The following is a 26,681-nucleotide window of genomic DNA, read 5'->3' on the forward strand; positions in this document are numbered from 1 at the left end:
CAGAGGTGGAATACTGGTCAGTGTGACACAAAATTTTAAGGCTAGACCTCCAAAGCTCACTATTTCTGCTCCTCATCTGTTTGGTTTTGTGTCAGGAGGTGAGGAGGAGGAGGAGTTTCCTGTGCTATACAGTAGGTTCCCATTAATTATCCATTTTATACACAGTGTCAACCGTGTATATGTGTCAATCCCAACTGTTCAATTCGCCCCAACTCCCTCCTTCCCCTCTTGGTTTCCATATGTTTATTCTCTATGTCTGTGTGTCTATCTCTTCTTTGCAAAGAAGACCCTCTGTATCATTTTTCTGGGCTTCCTAGGTGGGGCTAGTGGTAAAGAACCTGCCTGCCAATGCAGGAAACCTAAGAGACAGAGATTCAATCCCTGGGTCGAAAAGATCCCCTGGAGGATGGCAGGGCAACCCACTGCAGTACTCTTGCCTGAAGAATCCCATGGACAGAGGAGCCTGACAGGCTGCAGTCCACAGGGTCACAAAGAGTCGGATACGACTGAAGCAACTTAGCACGCACACAGACCTTTTTTCTAGATTCCACATGTATGTGTCAATATGCAATATTTGTTTTTTTCTGATTACTTCACTCTATATGACAGTTTCCAGGTTCATCCCTGTCTCTGCAAATGCACAATTTCATTTCTTTTTATGGCTGAATAAGATTCCATTTTGTTTATATAGTACATCTTCTTTATCCATTCCTCTGTTGAAAGACAGATTACTTCCATGTCCTGGCTATTGTAAACAGTGCTGCAATGAACACTGGTCTACATGTGTCTTCTTGAGTTATGGTGTTCTCTGGGTATATGCCCAGTAGTAGGATTGCTGGATCGTATGGTAGTTCTCCAAGTCACCTCTTTTACTATGGTGTGTTTAACAGTGATGAAATTTACAGTAGAAAGCTCAGACCTTGAATTATCTTACTTGAAAATAAAGATAATTTGCCGACCTCCCTTGGAAGGATGACTGTTAAACTCAAGAATGAGTTCAAAAGAATGTACTTCCCTGGAGAACTTTAATAGCCCACAGATGTCCATACATCTCAAGGACTTTGCTTTAATCCTGTCCAATTCAGCAGGACACGCACTTCTCAGAATCAACCTTATGATTCTTGATTGCAGATTTTCATTAACTAATGGTACTGAATTTTACACAAAAGCCTAGCATCCCTTTATTAAACAAGCTTTTAAACCTGTCCACATTTCCACGATCTGAACTGAATTCAAAGGAAGAATTGTTTTATCTAGACACCATGCTCCATGAGTCATTTCTCAAGCACTAAAAACTTGTTTTATTTTCACTGCCTACAGTGACCTGGATTCTCAAGAATCATGTTGAAAGTGGATTTTCAAGATTACAACAGAGTTGAAGCAAATCTGAGATTTACTGGCAGTTCACAGATGAAAGCAGCCTTGATGGGAGTGTTTTTATTAGCAGAATATCACTCCAGGGGAAACAACAGGGATGTGAAATGTCAAGGGATTAGTTAAAAAATGAGGCATGCAACGGGGCCAGGTCTGGAGAGATGGCCCTGTGTGCGTTCCGAGTGGCGATGCAGCAGGCATGGTGATAACCAGTCTGCAGTTTCCTCCCACAGTCTCAGCTGACACGGGGCCATGACGCCTCCAGGGCACACAAACCACCTTCTCCAGAAGGCACTGCCTTCAATTCAGCATCTCCGCTCAGAAGCCCCTCAACACAGGCACAGAGGGTGCGGCTGACAGCGTGGGAAGTGGTCTTCCTGCAGACTCCTTCTCCCTGCAGAATACTCTTACTCCCTGCTGACTTTCAGATCTTTAGGCAAGTTTTCCTGTAGATAGTCTTGAACTCTCCCTGTAAAATTTTCCTTCAGGTCTCATTTCCTCTCCTCCTATGGAGCTTTAATTTACTCTTCTGAGTTTTGTATATTGCAGGGAGAAAACTGGGGCACAAGAGAATCTGTTCATCTCCTAAGTGACTCCTTGTTGTTATTTAGTTGCTGTATCTGACTCTTTGTGACCCCATGGATTGTAGCCTGACAGGCTCCTGTGTCCATGGGATTCTCCAGGCAAGAATACTGAGTGGGTTGCCACTTCCTTTTCCAGGGGATCTTCCTGACCCAGTGATTGGCCTGTGGCTCTTGCACTGGTAGGCAGATTCTTTATCATTGAGCCACCTGGGAAGCCTGAGTTTTCCTGCAGAAAGTCTTGAACTCTTCAAAAAAATTTTCAAGTCTCATTTCCCATCTTTCTGTTCAGCTTTAATTTACTCATCTGAGTTTTGTATATTGCAGGGAGAAAACCAGGGCACACGTGAGTCCTTTCATCTTCTAAGCTATTCTTTAGACGTTAACAAAAAGTCTGCCTTCACATTCCTGGCGTACATGGACTGTGCTTTTGTTTAATCACACCTGTGTGCATAACTCACATCAAAATGCAAATAATTGTCACCTGAGCTCTCAGAAACCCTTGCTCAACCAAGCCAGCAGGTCACTCGCTTACCAACAATACACCCAAGAGGATGTGGACTGAACTCATTCCTTCCTTGACTTTGTGAAATGACAATACCGAAACCTAAAAAAAATCCAAACTACAAAAAAAAAAAAATCAGTTACTAACAGTTCTAAGTTATATTCTGCCTATTCGAAAGATCAAAATTGTTCCATCTTCTCTGCTTTACAAAGGATACACCCAGCTTCACTGGATACAAAAGGAGGTATTTCCTCATTGACGGTGTAGGTCAGAATAAAGTCACCACAGTTCTGCAGCTTTCTAAGTTTTCTTTTTGGAAAATGTTATATTTTAAGAATCTAGGTTTGAAATCTAGAGTCTCGTGCAGAGGTCAGGAAATGCTTCCTCCCCATAATCTGTGACTCCTCTGATTCCCGAAGCCCCCCAACCCCTGCCCAGGGTCCAGGCATCTCGGGCCAACAGCTGTCCCCTTCGGCCCCGGGCCCAGATGATTTAATGGTCACTCGTCCATCCCTGGGCTGCCAGCACTTTAACCAAGCATTCGTTACAGGGGTCTTATTGCTGACCCTGCTTCAGCCTCTCTACCTTGGTCAGACTCCAACCCCACCCAGGATGGAGCTCTCTTCTACACCCAAGGGTTCACAACCATCTCTCATCTCCATGCATCCCTTGGGCTCAGTAAAGCATTTACCACCAACGTACCACCCCAAACTGCACTGTTCTGGTGAATTAATTCTCTCCATCCCCATTGCATGGTGCAGAGCAAGGATCTAGGGATCAGAGATGGGGGTACCAATCCTGCTTGCCATCTACCTGTTGCATCATCTTGGACAAACCATGTAGTTTCCCAGAGTCTCAGTAGCAACTGGAAACACACACACTGCACGGCAAGGGTGCAGATGAAGTGAAATGATAGTTGTGAAAGCTCCCAATTCAGGATAGAGTATTGTTGTTTAGTCGTGAAGTTGTGTCCAACTCTTTGTGACCCCGTGGACTGTAGCCCGCCAGGCTCCTCTGTCCATGGTATTTTCCAGGCAAGAAGACTGGTGTGTGCTAAGTTGCTTCAGTCATATCTGACTCTTTGCGATCCCATGGGCTGTTGTCTGCCAGGCTCCTCTGTCCATGGGATTCTCCAGACAAGAACATGGAATTGGGTTGCCATTTGCTTCTCCAAGGGATCTTCCCAAATCAGGGGTGAAACCCGTGGCTCCTGCATTGGCAGGCAGATTCTTTACCACTCAGCCACCAGGGAAGCCCAGTATGAAGTATAGGTATTTTCATTTCTTTTCCTTCTATCCGACAAAGTTGCTTAATTAGAAGTGACTTATTTACACAAATTTTCCTCATCTATTTGTGCAAATCGAATCATTTTTGGCAACTAACCCTTCATCTGAAAGTTCTGACACTAGGTATATTTCACAAACAACAGTCACAGTCCCTCACTTCAAGTGGCAAGACACAGTTTTAGAAATAGACTATTCGGAGCAGAGCACATACATTAAATCTGAAAGCCCTATGGTGGTGTTTGTCCGTGGGCTCTTCAATTCCTTGTGTAATGTAAGCTAGGCTTCTGAAGCGAGTGGTTCTAGTAGGTCCCAGGGCACGAGAGAGATGCCAAAGCAATTACATTTATGGTGAATTCAAAAGAGGAAAATGTGTGTGCAATGGGAAGATAATCTCTGTGGACTTAATTTCTAGGAAAGACGAGAGTCATCTCTGCCAGCAGCTACTGGATGCCACTGGCATAGAGCAATTAGTGGGGGATGATCTTCGAGAGCATAAATGGTGTCGTGACCACGAGGCAGAACCTTCCACAACGAAGGTCCTAGAAGGATAATGAGGGCTTCATCAGTGCTTTGAATTTATAAGCTGTTTTCTAAAATGTCGTGTTGGAGTGTAGTTTATTGACAATATTGTATTAGTTTCAGGTGTACTGCAAGGTGATTCAGATATATATACACACATGTATTCCCACTTCTCATATATACACACACACACACACACACACTCTTTCAGATTCTTTTCATTATAGGATATTATAAGATATTGAGTAGAGTTTTCCCTGTGCTATACAATTGGTCCTTGTTGATTATCTCTTCAATACATAGTAATATGTACATTTTAATCCCAAACTCCTATTTTATCCCTCCCCACCATCTGCCATTTTTAATTTCTAAAATCAAAATGAAGTCACTAAGTCACGTCTAACTCCTGCATTGTAGCCCACGAGGCTCCTCTGTCTACAGGATATTCCAGGCAAGAGTGGGTTGCCATTCCCTTCTCCAGGGGATCTTCCCAGCCCATGGATTGAACCCACATTGCAGGCAGATTCTTTACTGTCTGAGCCACCAAGGAAGCAGTGTGTATATTTTAATCCCAATCCTATTTTATCCCTTCCCACCATCTGCCACTTTTAATTTCTAAAAGCACCTCACTTTTTTAACCCATCTCAGATGAACTGGGGCAGGGCTTATATATATTTCTATACTCAAGTCTTGGAGAAGGCAATGGCAACCCACTCCAGTACTCTTGCCTGGAAAATCCCATTGATGGAGGAGCCTGGTAGGCTGGTAGTCCTGGGGTAGTCCTGGTAGCCTGGTAGTCCATAGGGTCGCTAGGAGTCAGACACGACTAAGCGAATTCACTTTCACTTTTCACTTTCATGCATTGGAGAAGGAAATGGCAACCCACTCCAGTGTTCTTGCCTGGAGAATCCCAGGGACAGGGGAGCCTGGTGGGCTGCCGTATCTGGGGTCGCACAGAGTTGGACATGACTGAAATGACTTAGCATACTCAAGTCTACTCACCCTGAAAGGTTGTTTTGTTTTAATTCTGCTTTTTCTCGTTCCCATCTAAGTCTAGCTTCTTGGAAGAGAAGCTTCCATTGGTTGACCTCCCTTTTCCTCATTTACTGATCTTGAAAATTTCCTAGCTGCCAAGTTCAACAGCCCCTCCCAGACCTTTGCCTGTTTGACCTCACTAAGGAATTTGACCCTGCTGACCCCTGGCCCTGTCCACTTCTGGAAAACCTCTCTGTTTTACCTCTTATTTTCCTGACTATTCCTCCTTTGACCGCTTCCAGAAGAAACCATTCCTGGGACTTCTACCCTCAACCCTCCTCATCCTCTTTGCTCCTGTGATATCCGGTCCTTCTCCAACTATTACTCAGAAGTGGTTGCATCAGAGCCCAGCCAGGAGAAAGAAATAATCCCAGTAATTTGAACAGGGAAATCTTCATTTGAACGAAAGTGTTAACACTGATGACTAGAAAAAGATATGTCTATATTAATCAAACCAACAAGCTTAAGTAGCTTCAATACCAGATATCAATTCAGTACTGAGTATTTTTCTGATCACATGATTCTGAAATTCACTCTATTTCTGAGAATTCATGTAAGCATGCAATTTCTGTCAAGCAAATAAACAGAGCTCAGAGACAAAGCAATCTTAGCAATGCCACTTGGAAGCAGAGATACCTCATAATTATACACGTAGACATGCATTTATCTTTATAGACAAAGACATCTCACAGTTTTCCAGCTAGAGTTTTTTTGTTTGTTTGTTTTCTTCTTTCTTCTTCACTCTCAGGAATTAAAGTTGCCTAGAGCACAGGTAGATCATTTACATCTCAAAGGCACACTTAGAGAAACACCCATTCCTTCCAGAAAGCCAACTTCCTCTAAGGGCATATGCAAAAACCAGTTTCAGAATGTCAAAAGATTCCTATTTGGGCCATTTTCAGGTACTATTTTTACTTTCTAAATAGCCAGTTCAGTTTAAACAAATAACAGTAATAACAATAAATATCACCCACTGTATATTAAAACATTTGTTGTGGTTCAGTCGCTAAATCGTGTCGGATTCTTTGTGACCCCATGGACTGCAGCATGCCAGGCTTCCCTGTCCTTCACCATCTCCTGGAATTTGCTCAAACTCGTGTTCACTGAGTTGGTAATACCATCCAAACATCTCTGTCACCCCCTTCTCCTCCTGCCCTCAATCTTTCCCAGCACCATTAATACATATGCCTCACTTTCAGAGAAACAGGAATCCACATTTAAGTTAACTTTTGCTCAGCACCTGTGGCCATTCTTAAAATAAAAAGCAATGGCCAGGGATTTCCCTGGTGGTCCAGTGGCAAAGACTCCTCACTCCCAGTGCAGGGGGTGCCCAGGTTCAATCCCCGGTCAGGGAACTAGATCCTGCATGTTGCAACTAAGACTTGGCACAGCAAGTTAAAAAAAAAAAAAAGCAATCGGATTTCCCAGGTGGCTCAGTGGATAAGAATCTGCCTGCCACCATCAGGAGACACAGGTTTGATCCCTCATCTGGGAAGATCCCACAGGCTGCGGAGCAAGTAAGCCGGTGCACCAGAACTACCGAGCTGGTTTTCCAGAGTCTGGGAGCCGCAAATACAGACACCCACGTGCCCTGGAGCCCCTGTTCTGCCAGGAGAGAAGCCACTGGCACCACATCTAGAGGGCAGCCCCCACTTGTCTCAACTGGAGAGAGCCCGGGCAGCAAAGGAAGACCCAGCGCAGCCATAAGTAAATAAAGTTTTAAAAGAAATGTTTTTAAAAATTAAAAAAAAAAAAAAAAAAAAGGCATGGCCAGCCCAGAGGTGCGTCCACTAACTTCGCTTTCCCCACCGTCATGGCGGCCAGAATCTCCAGGACAGCCTGAGGGTGTCTAGGGGTTCTCTGTACTCTGGGCAGTGCCCAGCCCTCATCGACAGCCACCACAGGACCCCAGTACTAGCGGATGGCACCCTGGGGTCCCCCCTCAGCCCTAGCTTTCAAGACCGCGTCAGTGGATGACCACAGAGGGATTACACCGGTAATCTGCAGCCCCCGTCCTAATTTCCCAACATTTTGGAGCTCGTGGGCATTTCCTCAGTCCCCTGGGGCCTCCGCCATTTGTTGGACTGCACACAGAAGCCTAGCTTTAAGACCGAAGAAGAGCCGGGGTCAGTGACAGAGACATCAGCGGTTCGTGGAAGGGGGAGCTTACCTGTCTGAAGCAGGGTCCCGGGACAACAGACAGCCGCACTGTAGGCGTGGAGCGCAGGCAGGACAGGGCGGCCGCCTCCGCCCCGGGACAGGGCGGGCGGGGTGGGGCTGGGGATTGGGGGAGACCGCCCCTTACAGGGGGACTGACACCTGGTCTGCTCCGGGGTTACCAGGGCAACCAGCAGATGGCCACGCCCCTCAAGGCCCCCTTGATGAGCCATCCAGGTGGAGATTTCTGATCTCAACGTGAGAACAATCTGGGGCAGGTGTGTAGGGAGGTCAGTCACGTGAGTCCGGGAGCAGAGATTCAAGAGGAAGTAACTATTCAACTGGTGCGGAGAAGGCAATGGCACCCCACTCCAGTACTCTTGCCTGGAAAATCCCATGGACAGAGGAGCCTGGTGGGCCGCCGTCTATGGGGTCTCACAGAGTCGGACACGACTGAAGTGACTTAGCAGCAGCAGCAGCATTCAACTGCTGGGTCACTCCTAACGTGTGCTGGGCTTCATTGTGAGTAGAATGAAGCACACGTTCAAGGCTGGAATAAGACAAACCCAGTCTGAGGGTCTCATGTAAAACATACTGACTGTAGTTGATGACCCCAAATTGTGTAACTGACACTACCTAAGCAAGGAGAGGCTTCCCATGTGGTTCAGTGGTAAAGAATCGACCTGCCAGTGCAGGAGACATGGGTTCAATCCCTGCATCAGGAAATGTTCCTGGAGAAGGAAATGGCAACCCACTCCAGTATTCTTGCCTGGAGAATCCCATAGACAGAGGAGCCTGGTAGAGGGCTACAGTCCATACGGTTGCAAAGAGTCAGATACAACTGAGCAACTAAACAAGAAGAAGCAAGGAGAACTGAAATGTTCTCATCAGGGAAAAAAAAAAAAAAAGATAAATATGTGAGGTGATGACTGTGTTAATTAATGAGAAAAATCATTTCACAAAGTATACATATATTAACTCACCACAATGTATATGGTAAATATCTAATTTTATATGTCAATTATACCTCAACAAAAGCTGAATTTTAAAAAAAAAAAAAAGGTTCATGAGCTCTCAGAAGAGAAATCCTTTCCCCACTTTTCTAGTAAAATTGAAAAAAGTTTCAAGACCAAAGATCACAGCTTTCCGAGAATGAAAAAAATAAATGATCACAGACAGGACCGTGGGATTTAAAGAAATGCTGTCAATCACTGAGGAATGAGAATCACGAAGCAACAGTTTTTGGATCCCATCAGTCAAGCTATGGACGTCTCTGCAGTTGACCCCACCTGGGGATGACCTCAGGGGTCATCTCCCCTAGACTCACCCAGCCCAGTGAGGATACCCTGCCAGAAGAAGGCTCAGAAACCACTGGTCCTGGTGTATCAGGACTTTGGGGATGACAAGGGACTAGATGTGCTTTCAAAGGAGGGGACAGACTTTTCTGGGGGGAGGGGTTTGAATTCAAATGTATTTTTCTGAATTTTTAAAACTGAGATATAATTGACCCATAACCTAGTCCGTGTACTAAAAAGCAGAGACATCACTTTGCCAACAAAGGTCTGTATAGTCAAGGCTATGGTTTTCTCAGTAGTCATGTATCGATGTAAGAATTGGACCATAAGGAAGGCTGAATGCCAAAGAATTGATGCTTTCGAATTGTAGTGCTAGAGAAGACTCTTGAGAGTCCCTTGGACAGCAAGAAGATCAAACCAGTCAATCCTAAAGGAAATCAATCCTTAATATTCATTAAAAGGAATGATGCTGAAGCTGTTGCAAAGAGCTGACTCATTGGAGAAGAGATGCTGGGAAAGATCAAGGGCAGTAGGAGAAGGGAGCAACAGAGGACAAGATGGTTGGATAGCATCACTGACTCAATGGACATGAGTTTGAGCAAACTCTGGGAGAGAGAGGAGGATAAGGAAGCCTGGTGTGCTGCAGTCCATGGGGTCGCAAAGACTTAGACATGACTGAGCAACTGAACAACAACATAATCTATTTACTTCCGGGTGTCCACATAATGATTTGATATTTGTACCTATTACAAAACAATCACCACAATAAGTCTAGTTACCATCTGTCACCGTGGAATTACTAATTTTCTTACAATGCAAGCATTTAAGACCCACCGTCTTAATACATACAACACAGAATGGGTAGCTTTTGTGACCAGGCTATAGGTCACATTTCCAAAACTTTTTCATTTTATAACTGGAAGTTTGTACCTTTTCATCATCTTCACCATTTCATCCACTAATCCTTTTTTATTTTCCACAATATACAAAGTCTAGCATAGTCCCTGGGACATCAAGGTACTTATTTAATGTTTGTTGAATGAATCATGAACCTACTTCTTACTTAAAAACCCCAAGTCTATGGAAGGGTGATAGCAAACCCCACTCCTGCGTTCGCTGAGCTGGTCTCTCTTTGACCACCAACTGAATTATCTGTCCCCACTTGCCAGCCACCTCGATGTTTATTCCCCGCGCCCCTTCTCCGGAGCCTCTTTCCTAAAAGCTCCCATGTCGGGGAGGGAAAGCCCAGGTTCCATTCCAGCCGGCATTCTCCTGCCAACCTAAGACAGCCTTCACTCTCCGCCAGACCTCCTAATCCTCGCCCCCAGGAGATCTCTGTAATCCTGTCTCACGTCCCGAGGCCCTTTGGCCCCATTTTTCTCCTGTTTCTTCCCCGTTCCTAGTCAAGGATCGCCTCACTTTCTAATCCTGCTCCAAGTCTCTCGGTCCTTTGAGGTGATTTTCATCCTGCTGAGTCTCCACGCGGGATGTTGGAGGAACGGAGCAGGAAAATGCCCTTTTCTGTCCCAGATGAGTCAGTGACCCTATCCTCGATGAGTATGTGTGTGTGTTCGTGTGTGCTTGTGTGAACTGCTTTTCCTTTAGCTGCAGATACATGAGCCCACGGTGGAAAAGTTGAAATCATCTGTGTTCTTTTCTTGTCTACTTTCCCTTAGAAAGAAAACTTTATTCAAAAGTGTAAGCAAGCATTAGGGTCTGTTCTGTTGCGATTTTACTCACCAGCTCCCTGTGACGGAGCCATGTTTGTGAGCCGAGGATGGGGTGTGAATTGAAGAGGTGGGCGTGAGCAGAGTGGCTGGACAGGCTGGAGTGCAGGTACCCACCTCGTCCTGTGCTGGACTCTCGGTGGCTCTTCTCCGGCACAGCGAGCGGCTGAAATTTACACAGATGTGGACAATTATGCCCTTGGAACTTGAAATTTGGTTTCCAAAGCCATTTATCCCAGTGTCTACACAGATGCCATTTGGATGAGAGTTTAGAATGTTTGAGAGTTCTGAAAATGGTTTCCCCTACCCCCTGCCAGAGCCCTTTCACATTCACAGCATTTAGAAAGAGAACCAGGCACTCTGACAGCTTTGGGCAGGACGGGCAGATCCACCGCCCAGCCTCGCTGGGTGGCCCACATCCTTTTTCGCCTCACGTCCTCCTCTCCCAGGAGCAGAGCCCGTGCAGCTGGTCCCTCTGCAGCCACGTGGCCATAAACCACGTGCAGCTGCTGTTCCCTCCACCTGGACTCAGGAATGGAAACAGGAGTGCCCTGAAGGAGCCTTTGCCATCGGTTGACACTGGGCTTTCCAAATGGCTCAGTGGGTAAAGAATCCATCTGACAGTGCAGGAGACGCAGGGTGGGAAGATGCCCTGCAGGAGGGCATGGCAACTCACCCCAGTATTCCTGCCTAGAGAATCCCATGGACAGAGGAGCCTGGTGGGCTACAGTCCATGGGGTCGCAAAGAGTCGGACATGACTGAGCAGACAGCAGAGCTCTAAGGATAGAGAGGCTGTGAGTTCGGTGGCCAAGAATAGAGAGACAGCTCTTCCCAGAGTTCTGTCTCGCAACCCCTGGCAGAGCAGCTTTAAGAAACCGAAAGCCTGGTCCTGGTTGAGATCAGACGGGCGTTGATGGATGCTAGACCCCAGAGAGTGATGCAAGCTCAGACTTCCACCCCTCGGGCTGCTTCTCTTTCACCCAATAAACTCAATCACACACCTGGGAATTGATCCCCCAAAATGCCTCTTTTAAGCTTGGCTCCCCAAATTCCACAATGAAATTCCTCCCTGGTGCTTGATTGAGGAGGTAGAGAAAAGGTGAAGGGATTGGGAGTGACTGGGGCACTCGCGGACATGGCCAAGTTCGTGTCCTGCCCATCCGGATCTCCCAGGAGACTAAGAGGAAGCAGGTGGGACTTCCCTGGTGGTCCAGTGCTGAAGACCCTATGCTTCTGCTGCAAGGGGCTCAGGTTCAGTCCACGGCCAGGGAACTCAGATCCCACATGTTGCCTGTGCACGCATGTGTGCTAAGCCACTTCAGTCATTTCCAACGCTTTTCAACCCTATGGACTACAGCCTGCCAGATTCCTCCGTCCAAGGGATTCTTCAGGCAAGAACACTGGAGTGGGTTGCCATTCCAGAGGATCTTCCTGACCCAGGGGTGGAACCCAAGTCTCCTGCTTTGCAGGAGATTAAGTGATTCTTAATCACTGAGCCACTGGGAAAGCCAACCATGAGTGTGGCGCAGCCAAAAAAAAAACAAGAAGAAGAAGGAGGAGGCAATTCCTTTGTGGAATGTGTGTGGAGGTGGCACGCATTTTCCATCATCCGGGTTCAAATGTGGAATCTATGGCAGCCAGAAAAGTGAATACAAAGGTGCTTGTGTGTATCCACTTCCAATTCCTTTGTTTTTGCAACAGTGTCCATAGCTCTCCTGGGATTCTCGGAGAAGTCTGTAGGCCAAACAGGTTCAGAACTGTCACCCCGTGTCCTCCATGGTTTCACATCCCCTGTCCGCACGAGAGCACTGGTCCAGCAGCAGAGGGTGAACCCCAACTGTGGCCAAATTTCCTGAATAAGGAATCTGGTATCCACAACCTTGATTCCCTCCTGACAATCCATTGCAGATGGATTCTTTACGGTCTGAGCCACCAGGGAAGCTCAAGAATACTGGCGTGGGTAGCCTATCCCTTCTCCAGCGGATCTTCCCAACCCAGGAATCCAACCAGGGTCTCCCGCCTTGCAGGCGGATTCTCTATCAGCTGAGCTACCAGGAAAGTCCGTTCAGTTCTTTACTACAATATTTGCAAAGAATGATTAAGTCATTTTTTTTCTCATGCTATAACTTTTCAAAGTCCCTCTACGTGATGTACAGCGGTGGTCCCCAAACTTCTTGGCACCAGTTTCGTGGAAGACGGTTTTTACACAGACTGGTGGGGAGGTGGTTTGGAGATGATTCAAGCACAGTACATTTATTGTGCACTATATTTCTATTATTACTAAATTAGCTCCACCTCAGATCATCAGGCATTAGACCCTGGAGGTTGGGGACCCCTGGGGTAGAGAATCTTCATCCAGTCAAAGAGTGCACCAATAGTCACTGTCTTTCCTATCTTCCTAACACTCTCTTGTTGTCGCTGTTCACTCACTAAGTTGTGTCCGACTCTGTGACCCCATGGACTGCAGCCCTCCAAGCTTCCCTGTCCTTTGCTGTCTCCCAGAGCTTGCTCAAACTCATGTCCATTGAGTCGGTGATGTGATGCCATCCAACCATCTCATCCTCTGTTGTCCCGTTCTCCTCCTGCCTTCCATCTTTCCCAGCATCAAGGTCTTTCCAGTGAGTCAGTTCTTCACATCAGGTGGCCAAAGTATTGGAGCTTCAGCTTCAGCATCAGTCCTTCCAGTGAATATTCAGGGTTGATTTCCTCTAGGATTGACTAGTTTGATCTTGCTGTCTAAGGGACTCTCAAGAGTCTTCTCCAGCACCACAGTTCAAAAGCATCAATTTTTTGGTGCTCAGCTTTTTTTTGGTCCAACTCTCACATCCGTTCAGGCCTACTGGATGGCACGCTTCAGGTTATCTTCCAGGAGAAATGCTAAAAGCAGGACGACAGGGCCACCCCAGGCCGCCAGGGGGCGTCAGGTGAACCCCCTACACAGTGACCTCTTCCTCACACTTTCTACCTGTGACACCTGCCTCATACTGGAGCTCTCTCCTAGCTAACCTAGCTAATGTGGCGATGGGAGACAATGCTTTGAAGCAGGAAGATGACCAGTTATGGTTAAAGAACCACCTGAAAGGAAAAGCTCTGTCCTTGTTTCTAGGCTGCAGTTTCACCCAGAGTCTCTCTGTGGTTTTGCAGTTCTTTGACATGTAGACTGGCCCAGGTGATATTTAATTCTCCAGTTTCTCTGCATATGAATTTAAGGCACCATCCAATCATCGTGGGATTAAATTTAAAAAAAAACAAAATCTGCTGAATCTCCACCAGGATTGTCAGGAACAGCTCCATCCTTATCCTTCCTTCTCTCTGCAGCTTCGAAACGTGGCAGCAAACCTCTGTGTGGACAGCAAGCACGGAGCCACGGGGACCGAGCTAAGGCTGGACGTGTGCGTCAAGGACGGGTCTGAGAGGACCTGGTCCCACGAGCAGGTGCGTCCTGGGACTGGGGGCGGGGGGACTGGTACAGGCAGGGGACGGTGTGGGAATAGGTCTCTAGCGGGGCCTGGGAGGTCACCTAGCTCTGCGGTCAAGGGAACCCCTTCTTGGCTTCTGCTTCCTCTCAGGGCAGTCATGGTCATCCATGAGATCAGGTATTAACACGGGCTTTAAAGAAAGGATGCCGGCATTTCACGGCGGGGCGGTCACGCTGCCAGTACAGGTGCAATCTCTGGTCAAGGAGCTAAGATCCCACATGCCACCTGGTGTCAAAAAAAAGAAAAGAATAGAAAGCAGGGTAGAGAGATGGTGATCGTGACCCTAGTGTTCTCTTTCCTTTCCCAGGACGATCGCTTTCAAACCATGAAAAGTTTGTAGGGTGTTTATACAACTCTCCCAAGCAGATTTCATGGTTTCATGGAAGGACTCTTGGTGATTCTGTCAATTTTTGTGACTTTCTCTAATCGTATCTCCCCCTCTGGCTGCTTGAAAAGTTTACTTTACATACACGTGTCATTGTGGCAGCAGTCTGTGATCTTCCACACAAAGGATAACTCAGAGGCAGGAACACCCCAGCGTGGACCACATGGGCTGCTTTAAGACTTGTTGTTGTTCAGCACTCAGTTGTGTCTGACCCAACCCCATGGACTGTAGCCTGCCAGGCTCCTCTGTCCGTGGGCGTCTCCAGGCAAGAATACTGGAGTGGGTTGCCATTTCCTCCTCCAGGAGAGCTTCCTGACCCAAGGGTCACACCTGCATCTCCTGCTTGGGCAGGCAGATTCCTTACCACTGAGCCACCGAGCAAGCAGGGAAGCCATGCCTTAAGACTATTTACTGCTTGTGCTTGAAAACAACATTCCAGAGCAACTCAGGTTATTAAGTGAGGTGTGGTTCCCGACCATCTCTGAAAAGTGACAGTCCTGGTAAGGGGCTTCCCTCACCCCGAGTCACCTGTAAAACAGGAAAGATAGGGGAAGAATTGTGCCTGCCCCTTTTTATTGTTTTAAATTATAAAATCTTTCACACAGGAAAACTATAAGAAATTAAACCGCCCACGCTCATGTACTCATCACACAGACTGAAGGAGTACGTCTCGTAACTAACGAACGCTAAGTTAGTAGAAGCCCCCACCTCGCCCAGCCTGGGATCTCCAAGAGTTACTGGGTGTGATGAGGCTGGACGTGTCGGCCTTCCCCTCTTCCCACCGTGCACCTGCTCCTGCCCTGCCCCGGCACAGAGCAGCCGATTTAGGAAAACAGTTGCACTAAGCCAAGTCCAGAGCACAGCCCAGAATCAACTCCATCAATCCCTAAACCAGGGACTTTGCTGAGGGGAGCTTCCCCGGGGGGCTCAGTGGTGAAGAATCCAATGCATGAAACCCCAGAGACCCGGGTTCCATCCCGGTTGGGGAAGGTTCTCCGGGGAAGGGAACGGCCACCCACTCCAGTATCCTTGCCTGGAGAATCCCACGGACAGAGGAGTCTGGCAGGCTACAGTCCATGGGGTCGCAAAAGGGTCGGACACAACTGAGCACACACGCTCACAAATACACCCTGCATCTATGGACAGTATCAGATGGGTTTTAAGGAAGGCCCTGCAGCTGCGGCTCACTGGCAGCGGTGCCATCAGTAGAAGCTGACTTGCCTTCTTTATCCTCTGCGTGTGTTAGTCGCTCAGTCGTGTCTGACTCTTGGCGACCCCACGGACTGTAGCCCTCCAGACTCCACTGTCCATCGAAGTTTTCAGGCAAGAATGCTGGAGTGGGTAGCCATTCCCTTCTCCAGGGGATCTTTATCCTCTGTGACCAGGGCAGGGGACAGTGTCCACCCGTTTCCTCCATGAAGCAATTCTGACTGCAGTCTGGGAGCAAGAGAGAAGGCTTCACAGCCGCTCGATAAGGCTGGTGTCTAGAGGAGAAAAGGACATTTTTAAAAAGGAAAAGGAGGATGCCAGAAGGAAAGTCTGTTTCTGTTGAGTTCATTTCCTCTCTACTGCCTCTGTTCAGCCTGACCAGGAGACACGCCTGTCCAGCTGATTGATCTGAAGGACACAGACATACCTGAATGACTGGATCAGGTTTAACATCTCCATCCCAGGGAATGTGCTGGAGTGAACTATGCTCTGGGCTACAAACGTTATCTGATGGGTGAAAATAAATATAAATAAAGCCAGCTATATTGCATACTCAGTCCTCCCCTTGTTATTTAGTCACTAAGTCATGTCTGACCCTTTTGCAACCCCATAGACTGTAACCCACCAGGCTCCTCTGTCCATGGGATTTCCTAGGCAATAATACTAGGGTGGGTTCCCATTTCCTTCTCCAAGGGATCGTCCCTACCCTGGGATGGAATCCCCATCTCCTGCATTGGCAGGTGGATTCTTTACTGCTGAGCCACCAGGGCCAGGCAAAGCTGCACAAACCTGTGGCATGTAATTCAAGAAATAGTCACCAGAGGGCAGCACTAGATAAGCAGACAGCTATCTCAGCGGCACAAAAGACCACTTCACACAGCTCTTTTTCTTTTTTTAAAATTGTAATTGGAGGCTAATTACTTTACAATATTGTGGTGGTTTCTGGCATACATTGACATGAATAAGCCATGGGTGTACATGTGTCCCCCATCCTGAACCTCTCTCCCACCTCTCTCCCCATCCCATCCCTCAGGATTGTCCCAGCTGTTTAAAAAGATTTCCATTCCCCATAGTCTCTGAAAACAAGGCAATCAAACAAGGCTGCCAGGAGGTGAAAGTCAACCTTATTTGAAACACGTATCACTATATATTGATGTGGAGGTTCAAACATCACAAACTGCCTTTTTTGCAGTAATTAACTCTTCATTTTATTTGATTTATACTCAATATGTATTTATTACTCAATGAAGGAAGATCCCCTGGAGAAGGGAATGGCAACCCACTCCAGCATTCTTGCCTGGAGCATCCTGTGGACAGAGGAGCCTGGACGGCTACAGTCCATGCGGTCACCAAGAGTCAGACAAGACTTAGCGACTGAACAGACTTTGTGCTTTGTGTAATACAATACAGGCTCAGGCAACATTGTGCACACCACATTAACATCAAAACCAAGAAGTATAACTTATATATCATGATGAACCTGTTTCAAAGTATCACTTCAAAGAAGAAAATGGAGAAACTAGCATCAATGTACTTCAAGAGTGAGGACTTTGAGGCTGGAAACAACTCAGGAGGTACTGGGCAGGGAACCTGAATAAAATCTGAATATTTCTTGTCAGTGAGGAGCAGCCCAAAGTTTCCAAACCTTCAGGTACCTGCATGATATGTGCCTGTTTCTGCTTTGACATGACCGCACCAGATTGCAGGTCTCAGAAATGAGACCAGTCAGTGCCTGCCTGATTGGTTCCATGTGACAATTAGGATAAGTTATGCGGCTGCTGCTGCTACTGCCGCTAAGTTGCTTCAGTCGTGTCCGACTCTGTGCGACCCCAGAGACGGCAGCCCACCAGGCCCCCCCGTCCCTGGGATTCTCCAGGCAAGAACACTGGAGTGGGTTGCCATTTCCTTCTCCAATGCCTGAAAGTGAAAAGTGAAAGGGAAGTCGCTCAGTCGTGCCTGACTCTTAGCGACCCCATGGACTGCAGCCCACCAGGCTCCTCCATCCATGGGATTCTCCAGGCAAGAGTACTGGAGTGGGGTGCCATTGCCTTCTCCGAGTTATGCGGCAGAAGAGAGCATTTCAAAGACCCTGGAGAGGGCTTTCCTGGTGGTCTAGTGGTTAAGAATCCACCTGCCAATGCCAGAGATGTGGGTTCAATCCCTGGTCTGGGAAGATACCCTGGAGAAGGAAATGGCAACCCACTTCAGTGATCTTGCCTGGAGAATCCCACGGACAGAGGAGCCTGGCAGGCTACAGTCCATGAGATCAAAAATGAATGGGACAGGGCTTAGCGACTAAACAACAATGAGAGGAAAGGAAACAGTAAGAAAGTAAAGAGAAATCACTGTCTATGGAAGCACACACAAGCCTGGACTCTTGCAGTGTGGCCGCGGTCAGCCCACCCACTTCTGCAGGCCAACTGGGTAACGAAAGATGAGGTAATGACGACAGCGCTGGCTTCTACAGGTGTAGAATCAGGAAAAGTGACAAAGTGGAAAATGGATAAACCGGTCGCAGCCACCGGTACCTGCACTGCTTACGGTACCAAGATTTGTGAAATTTAAATAACATAAAATTTAATCCATGACAGGTTTATAGGCCAGGACATTGTTATTCTAATAATAACTGAGCTGAGAATCATTGAAATTGAAAGCTCAAAAAAACGAATTATTGGTGATATTGCTGTATTAATAATTAGACACAAACAAAACAAATTTGAGAAACCGAAAAGACTAATTATAATTAGTTCCTCTTGACAGTTATTCCAGTGCACTTTCTGTTATATAATGAGTTCAAGTTTTCATTTATGTGATAGAAATTTTATTGGACAAGAATTAAATGTCATGAATTGTTCTGGGTGCTGGAAACACAAAGATGAAGATATGGCTCCTGCCAGCTGGGGTCTCACTGACCAGTGAAGGTTACAGAAACATAAACGGACAAGCATGATGAAAGAAGGTGGGGGTGGGAGGGAAGGAGAGGTTCAGAGAGATGGCTTCTTAGGTGAGCTGGCTGGTGAATGTGGGCTTTCCAGCCAGAGGGCCTCTCATGATCAAAGCCATAGACGGGAAAATACATACAACCTGATTAGAGCAAGGAACTACAGTTTTTTACATTGAGGTCTAACTGACATACAGTAAGATTTGTTTCAGTTACACAACATGGTGGCTCAACATTTGCATCTACTATGAAATGATAACCCCAATAAGTTTAGTTGATATTCATCACCAAACATGTCTCCAAGTCTTTACAACCCCACGGCCTGCAGCACACCAGGCTCCCCTGTCCATCACTGTCTCCCAGAGTTTGCTCAGACTCACGTTCATTGAGTCAATGACGCCATCCAACCATCTCATCCTCTGTCATCTCCCTCTCTGCCTGCCCTCAATCTTTCCCAGCATCAGGGTCTTTTCCAGTGAGTCACTTCTTCCCATCAGGTGGCCAAAGTATTGGAGCTTCAGCTTCAGCATCAGTCCTTCCAATGAATATTCAGGTTTCCTTGCAGACTGAATGGTTTAATCTCCTTACTGTACAAGGGACCAAACATAGTTACTGAATTTTTTTCTTGTGATGAGAACTTTTAAGATTTACTCTCTTAGCAACTTATAAATATTTTACTATGGCTAGAATATAAACTAAAGGGGAAGGGATACAGCTGGAAAACGTGGCAAAGGTCAGAAGGTGGAAAGTTCTTTATGTTTTAAAGAGTTTGAACTTCATCCGCTAAGGGTTATATGAAAATATGATGAGATTTCAGGTTAAGAGCCAACATGGTCATGTGGGTATTTCAAAACTCTAATTCAAAAAACCACACTCACCCCAATGTTCATAGCAGCACTTTTTATAATAGACAAGACATGGAAGCAAGCTAAATGTCCACTGGCAGAGGAATGGATAAAGAAGATGTGGTACATATATACAATGGAATATTACTCAGCCATAAAAAGGAATGAAATAATGCCATTTACAGCAACATGATGGACCTGGAGCTCATCATACTAAGTGAAGTAAGACAGAGAAAGACAAATATCACATGATGTCACTTGTATGTGGAATCTTGAAAAACTGATACAAATATACTTATGTACAAGATAGTAATGCAAAAGTAGGCAGTCAAGAAACACCTGGATGAACAGGCAAATTTGGCCTTGGAGTACAGAATGAAGCAGGGCAAAGGCTAACAGAGTTTTGCCAAGAGAAAGCACTGGTCATAGCAAACACCCTCTTCCAACAACACAAGACTCTACACATAGACATCACCAGATGGTTAATACCGAAATCAGAATGATTATATTCTTTGCAGTCAAAGATGGAGAAGCTCTATACAGTCAGCAAAAACAAGACCAGGAGCTGACTGTGGCTCAGATCATGAACTCCTTATTGCAAAATTCAGACTTAAGTTGAAGAAAGTAGGGAAAACCACTAGACCATTCAGGTCTGACCTTACGATTATATATCAAATCCCTTACAATTATACAGTGGAAGTGACAAATAGATTCAAGGGATTAGATCTGATAGACAAGAGTGCCTGATGAAGTATGGAAGGAGGTTCATGACTTTGTACAGGAGACAGGGATCGAGACCATCCCCCCAAAAAAGAAATGCAAAAAGGCAAAATGGTTGTCTGAGGAGGGCTTACGAATACTTGACAGAAGAGAAGCTAAAGGCAAAGGAGAAAAGGAAAGATATACCCATCTGAATGCAGTTCCAAAGAATAGCAAGGAGAGATAAGAAAGCCTTCCTCAGAGGTCAACACAAAGAAATAGAGGAAAACAATAGAATGGGAAAGTCTAGAGATCTCTTCAAGAAAATTAGAGATACAAAGGGAACATTTCATGCAAAGATGGGCATGAAATAAAGGACAGAAGTGGTATGGACCCAACAGAAGCAGAAGATAGTAAGAAAGGTGACAAGAATACACAGAAGAACTATACAAAAAAGATCTTCATGACCCAGATAATCACGATGGTGTGATCACCAACCTAGAGCCAGACATCCTGGAATGCAAAGTCAAGTGGGTCTTAGGAAGTATCAATACAAACAAAGCTAGTGGAGGTGATGGAATTCCAGTTGAGCTATTTCAAATCCTGAAAGATGATGCTATGAAAGTGCTGCACTCAATATGCCAGCAAATTTGGAAAACTCAGCAGTAGCCACAGGACCAGAAAAGGTAAGTTTTCATTCCAATCTCAAAGAAAGGCAATGCCAAAGAATGCTCAAACTACTGCACAACTGTACTCATCTCACACGCTAGTAAAGTAATGCTCAAAATTCTCCAAGCCAGGCTTCTACAGTACGTGAACCATGAACTTCCAGATGTTCAAGCTGGATTTATAAAAGGCAGAGGATCCAGATATCAAATTGCCAACATTCTCTGGATTATCGAAAAAGCAAGGGAGTCCCAGAAAAACATCTATTTCTGCTTTATTGACTATGCCAAAGTCTTTGACTGTGTGGGCCACAACAAACTCTGGAAAATTCTTAAAGAGATGGGAATACCAGATCACCTAACCTGCCTCTTGAGAAATCTGTATGCAGGTCAGGAAGCAACAGTTAGAACTGGATATGGAACAATGGACTGGTTCAAAATTGGGAAAGGAGTACATTAAGGCTGTATATTGTCACCCTGCTTATTTAACTTATATGCAGAGTACATCATGAGAAACACTGCGTGCTCGCTTCGGCAGCACATATACTAAAAATTGGAACGATACAGAGAAGATTAGCATGGCCCCTGCGCAAGGATGACACGCAAATTCGTGAAGCGTTCCATATTTTTATGTGAATCAGTTCTGATGAGATGGATGAAACTGGAGCCGATTATACAGAGTGAAGTGAGCCAGAAAGAAAAACACCAATACAGTATACTAACACATATATATGGAATTTAGGAAGATGGCAATGATGACCCTGTATGCAGGACAGCAAAAAAGACACAGATGTGTATAGCGGACTTTTGGACTCAGAGGGAGAGGGAGAGGGTGTGATGATTTGAGAGAATGGCATTGAAACATGTATAATAACATGTAAGAATCGAAATGCCAGTCTATGTCTGATGCAGGATATGACACGCTTGGGGCTGACGCGCGGGGATGACCCAGAGAGATGTTGTGGGGAGGGTGGTGGGAGGGGGGTTCATGTTTGGGAACGCATGTACACCTGTGGTGGATTCATGTCAATCTATGCCAAAACCAATACAGAATTGTAAAGTAAAAATTAAAAATAAATAAATTAATTAAAAAAAAAATAAAAAAAAAGAGAAAGTCCACGTGCAGCAATGAAGACCCAACACACTCAACAACACATAAATAAGTAAACTTATTCTTAAAAAAAAGAAATGCAAGGGAAAGCAAACATCTATCTAAAAAAAAAAAAAATGAGAAACACTGGGCTGGAAGAAGCACAAGCTGGAATCAAGATTGCTGGGAGAAATATCAACAACCTCATATATGCAGATGACACTACCCTTATGGCAGAAAGTGAAGAACTAAAGAACCTCTTGATGCAAGAGAAAGAGGAGAGTGAAAAGGCTGGCTTAAAACTTAACATTCAGAAAACTAAGATCATGGCATCTGGTCCCATCACTTTATGGCAAATAGATGGGGAAACAATGGAAACAGTGACAGACTTTATTTTGGGGGGCTCCAAATCACTGCAGATGGTGACTGCAGCCATGAAATTAAAAGATGCTTGCTCCTTGGAAGAAAAGTTATGCCCAACCTAGACAGCATATAAAAAAGCAGAGACATTACTTTGCCAACAAAGGTCCACTAGTCCAGGCTATGGTTTTTCCAGTAGTCATGTATGGATGTGAGAGTTGGACTATAAAGAAAGCTGAGTGCAGAAGAATTGATGTTTTTGAACTGTGGTGTTGAAGAAGACTCTTGAGAGTCCCTTGGACAGCAAGGAGATCCAACCAGTCCATCCTAAAGGAGATCAGCCCTGGGTGTTCATTGGAAGGACTGATGCTGAAGCTGAACTCCAATCCTTTGCCCACCTGATGCAAAGAACTGATTCATTTGAAAAGACCCTGATGCTGGGAAAGATTGAAGGTGGGAGGAGAAGGGGACGACAGAGGATGAGATGGTTGGATGGCATCACCGACTCAATGGATGTGAGTTTGAGTAAACTCCAGGAGTTGCAATGGACAGGGAAGCCTGGCGTGCTGCAGTTCATGGGGTCGCAAAGAGTCAGACACGACTGAATGACTGAACTGACTGACTGACAAGATGGTAATAGACTCACAGACAAAAAGAAAACTTATAGTTAAATGTGGGGGAAGGTATAAATTAGGAGCTTGGGATTAACATATAAACACTACTATAAATTAAAATAGATAACCAACAAGGACATAAGTTCAATATTTTTTAATAACCTATAATGGAAAAGAATCTGAAAAAGAATAGAGGTACCTGTAACAGTGAATCATTGCGCTGGACGCCTGCTGTTTCCCCACCATGTAACTGTTTTGTGTGCCATCCCTGGAGTTTCGCCAGATTCTCTGCATTTTCTCACCCAGGTAGGACCCCAAAACTGGGATAATCTCAGAGCCTGGTCAGAGCCAAGTGTACGGTCTGCATGTAATTCAGCACTGTGCTTGTTTTTATGTCCACAGGATCTTCTGACAGCTCTCCATTTTGGACTCGCAGCTTGGCCTCATAGTGAGGCCCATACAAGTCCTGTCCTAAAAATGACACAAGTTCACTGAGATGCTGCAACTGGAAGAAGCCCAAGGGCTGATCTAGTCTGTGTTCCTACTTACTTAAGGATTTCTCCCACTGAACCCCTCGAATGGTTGTTCAGCTCAAACTCAAGAAAATACCCTTTCCTTATAGAAACGGAAACTGTACTTTTTCAATCTATCACGTTGTAAAATCAAATTTTAGTCAATTTAGTCTGTATGGTCAAAGCTATCATTTTTCTGGTAGTCATGTACAGATGTGAGAGCTGGACCATAAAAAAGGCCAAACACTGAAGAACTGATGCTTTCAAATTATGGTGTTGGAGAAGACTCTTGAGAGTCCCTTGGACAGCAAGGAGATCAAACCAGTCCATCCTAAAGGAAATCAACCCTGAATATTCATTGGAAGGACTAATGCTGAAGCTGAAGATCTAACACTTTGGCCACCTGATATGAAGAGCCAACTCATTGGAAAAGACCCTGATGCTGGGAAAGACTGAGGGTAGGAGGAGAAGGGGACAACAGAGGATGACTGTTGGATGGCATCACCAAGTCAAAGGATATGAGTTTGAGGAAACTCCAGGAGACAGTGGAGGACAGAGGCGCCTGGTGTGCTGAAGTCCATGGGGTCACAGTCAGACACAATTTAAGGACTGAATAACAGCAACAAAAATCAAATTAGTGAATCCATAAGTCAAGTGTTTAAAATAATAGGATGGATGGAATAGAACAGACCAGGACAGGAACAGGTTGGATGAGATCTCAAAGTCTATTAAGTGCAAAGAGGATAAATGTTCCATGAAACTTCTGTTCAGCTGGGGGTTGAGGGTGAGGGGAGCGGTCTGTGTGTGTGTAAACTGTATCTCTTACTGGGAGTCACAGTCCCAAACTTCTGACATTGTCTGGCAGGATTACTATTATCAACCCCAGGAAATCAATTTGCTTATCATTTGCTACCTCAAACTTAGCTTTCAGTTAAACCAAAATTGTCAACTTGCTAGCATCCATCCAGCTCAAGCCTACTCCTGGTCTCTTTTCAGTTAATCTGCTCAGTTAGGCTAAATGGGCAGCATTTGGGGCTTTTCAGGTGGCCCTAGTGATAACCTGCCTGCCAATGCAGGAGACAAAAGAGGCTCAGGTTCAATCCCTGTGCCGGGAATATCCCCTGGAGGATGAAATGGCAACCCATTCCAGTGTTCTTACCTGGAGAATCCCATAGACACAGAAGCTGTGGACTACCATCCATGGATTGCAAAAAGTTGGATACGACTAAAGTGGCTTAGCATGCATGAACTTGGAACATTTAAGGCACTAATTTTTTACCTAAATGAGGAATGTAAAAGCATGTCCCTAGTGGTCCACTGGTTAGGACTCCATGATCCCAATGCAGGGGACCCAGGTTCAATCCCTGGTCAGGGAAGTAGATCCTGCATGTAGCAACTAAGAGTTAACATGCTATAACTAAGACCTGGTACAAACAAAAAAATTTTTAACAGAAAAGAATGATAAAGAACATCATTAAATAGCTTCTCCCCTCCTTCTGTCCCTCTGTGTCTCTCTCTCTAACTGGAAACTTGTTTTGTTGGCCAGCCTGGGCCAACGGAGCTCCCCGTGCAGCCACAGAGCGCGAGGATCCTGGCTTTCTCAACACCTCTGTCACCCCCACACCAAGCTGTTTTCCTGTAAAACAGGAGCCAGGAGTTCTCCACTGCTGAAAGACATACTTCTCCCCACTTGCGAATCTCTCCGAGTTACACTTAACCATAGCTTTTCTGCTGTTGTCACTCTATCAGCTCTTCACCTTCGGCTGGAGAGAGGATATCCGGCCAGGCGAGCCCCTGCACACTCGGAAGTTCTGCTTCGATGCTGTGTCCCACAGCAGCCCCGTCACTCTGTACGACTGTCACGGCATGAAGGGGAACCAGCTCTGGGGCCATCGGAAGGTAAGGGCCTTTGTCCTGTGGGCAGGGCATGCCCCACTACTCGGCTTGGGGTTCTCTAATGCAAAGGTTTGTTTTGTTTAACACATTGCTTTGATTTAAATTGCCACCTGAGAAGGAAATGGCAACCCACTCCAGTACTCTTGCCCGGAAAATCCCATGGACAGAGGATCCTGGTAGGCTACAGTTCATGGGGTCGCAAAGAGTCGGACACGAGTGAGCGACCTCACTTGTGGGAAAGAACCCGCCTGCCAATGCAGGAGACTAAGAGCCGCAGGTTGGATCCCTGGGTCGGGAAGATTCCCCTGGAGGAGGGCGTGGCAAGCCACTCCAGTATTCTTGCCTGGAGAATCCCATGGACAGAGGAGTCTGGTGGGCTACAGTCTGTGGGGTCACAAAGAGACATGACTGAGCAACTGAACAGCAAGTTTATGCAGGACACTTTATAAGTTCAAGGTGTACAACGTAATAATTTGATATATGCATGAATCGAGAAAGAATCGGCACAAGTATAGTTAACAAATCCATCGCTGAGCACAGTTACAGTCGTGTGTGTGTGTGTGTGTGTGTGTGTGTGACAAGAACATTTAAGATTTACTCTCTTGAGACTTCCCCGGTGGCCCAGGGGTTAAGACCCCGCCTTGCAATGAAGGGAACTCTTCAATGAAGTTCCAATTCCTGGTCGGGGAGCTAAGATCTCACATGCGGCAGGGCCACTGAGCCTGCGTGCTGCAGTTAAGATCAGATACAGCCAAATAAAAACTAATAAGTAAAACCACATTATAAAAAAAAATCAGTCTCAGCAATTTTCAAGTATATGATACAGAATTATTCACTGTGGTCTCCATGCTGAACATAACATGCCCAGAAATGTACCCATCTCAGAACCGGACCAGCCTCCCCGACGCTTCACCCCAGCTGTCAGTTTCTCTTTATGGGGCTCTCGGCCACCACGAGAAGAGGAGGGGCTCGGGTAACTAGGCTCCCTTGTGTCTCCCACCACAGCAGGCACCCAGGGAGAGCCCCGTTTGTGGTTATTCTCACCACCAGGGGGAGCGCTGCCACAAGGACAGTGACTTGCTGGAGCGCCTTCAATGAAAACACTCCAATCACCACCCGCATTCCAAAGACATCTGAAAGGAGAAGCTGTTATCCCTCCCCTTCAGCCCCTACGTCTAGTTGGTCACTAAGACTTGTGACCCCACCCTGTCTGCCATTTCTGTGGCTGCAGACCCTGATTTCAGACCTCTCCATCTCAGCCCTTGGTGAAGGAAATGGCACCCCACTCCAGTGTTCTTGCCTGGAGGGTCCCAGGGACGGGGGATCCTGGTGGGCTGCCGTCTCTGGGGTCGCACAGAGTCGGACACGACTGAAGCGACTTAGCAGCAGCAGCATCTCAGCCCTGGATGAGTGGAACAACTGTCTAAAGGGCCACCCTGCCACCTTTTCCCCCCACCCACCTTCCATCCTGAAGTCAGAGGGGTACCCACAAACTGGTCATTACAT

At 46.1% G+C, this 26,681-nt stretch overlaps 1 protein-coding gene and 1 non-coding gene across 2 annotated transcripts in view; both read left to right on the plus strand.

The window, feature by feature from the left end:
• Positions 1-26,681, plus strand: part of GALNTL6 (polypeptide N-acetylgalactosaminyltransferase like 6) — a 1,480,702-nt gene that overhangs the window by 1,434,872 nt on the left and 19,149 nt on the right. Inside the window, exons 10-11 of the mRNA XM_040229727.1 lie at positions 13,799-13,915; positions 25,029-25,178. Of these exons, the coding sequence (XP_040085661.1) occupies positions 13,799-13,915; positions 25,029-25,178 (267 nt within the window). The remainder of the gene's footprint in view (positions 1-13,798; positions 13,916-25,028; positions 25,179-26,681) is intronic.
• On the plus strand, positions 21,226-21,333 carry LOC120867948. Its single transcript, XR_005722089.1, has one exon. It is a non-coding gene; the product is annotated as a U6 spliceosomal RNA (small nuclear RNA).

This window comes from Oryx dammah, unplaced genomic scaffold (assembly GCF_014754425.2).
Source record: "Oryx dammah isolate SB20612 unplaced genomic scaffold, SCBI_Odam_1.1 HiC_scaffold_1, whole genome shotgun sequence".
NCBI lineage: Eukaryota > Metazoa > Chordata > Mammalia > Artiodactyla > Bovidae > Oryx > Oryx dammah.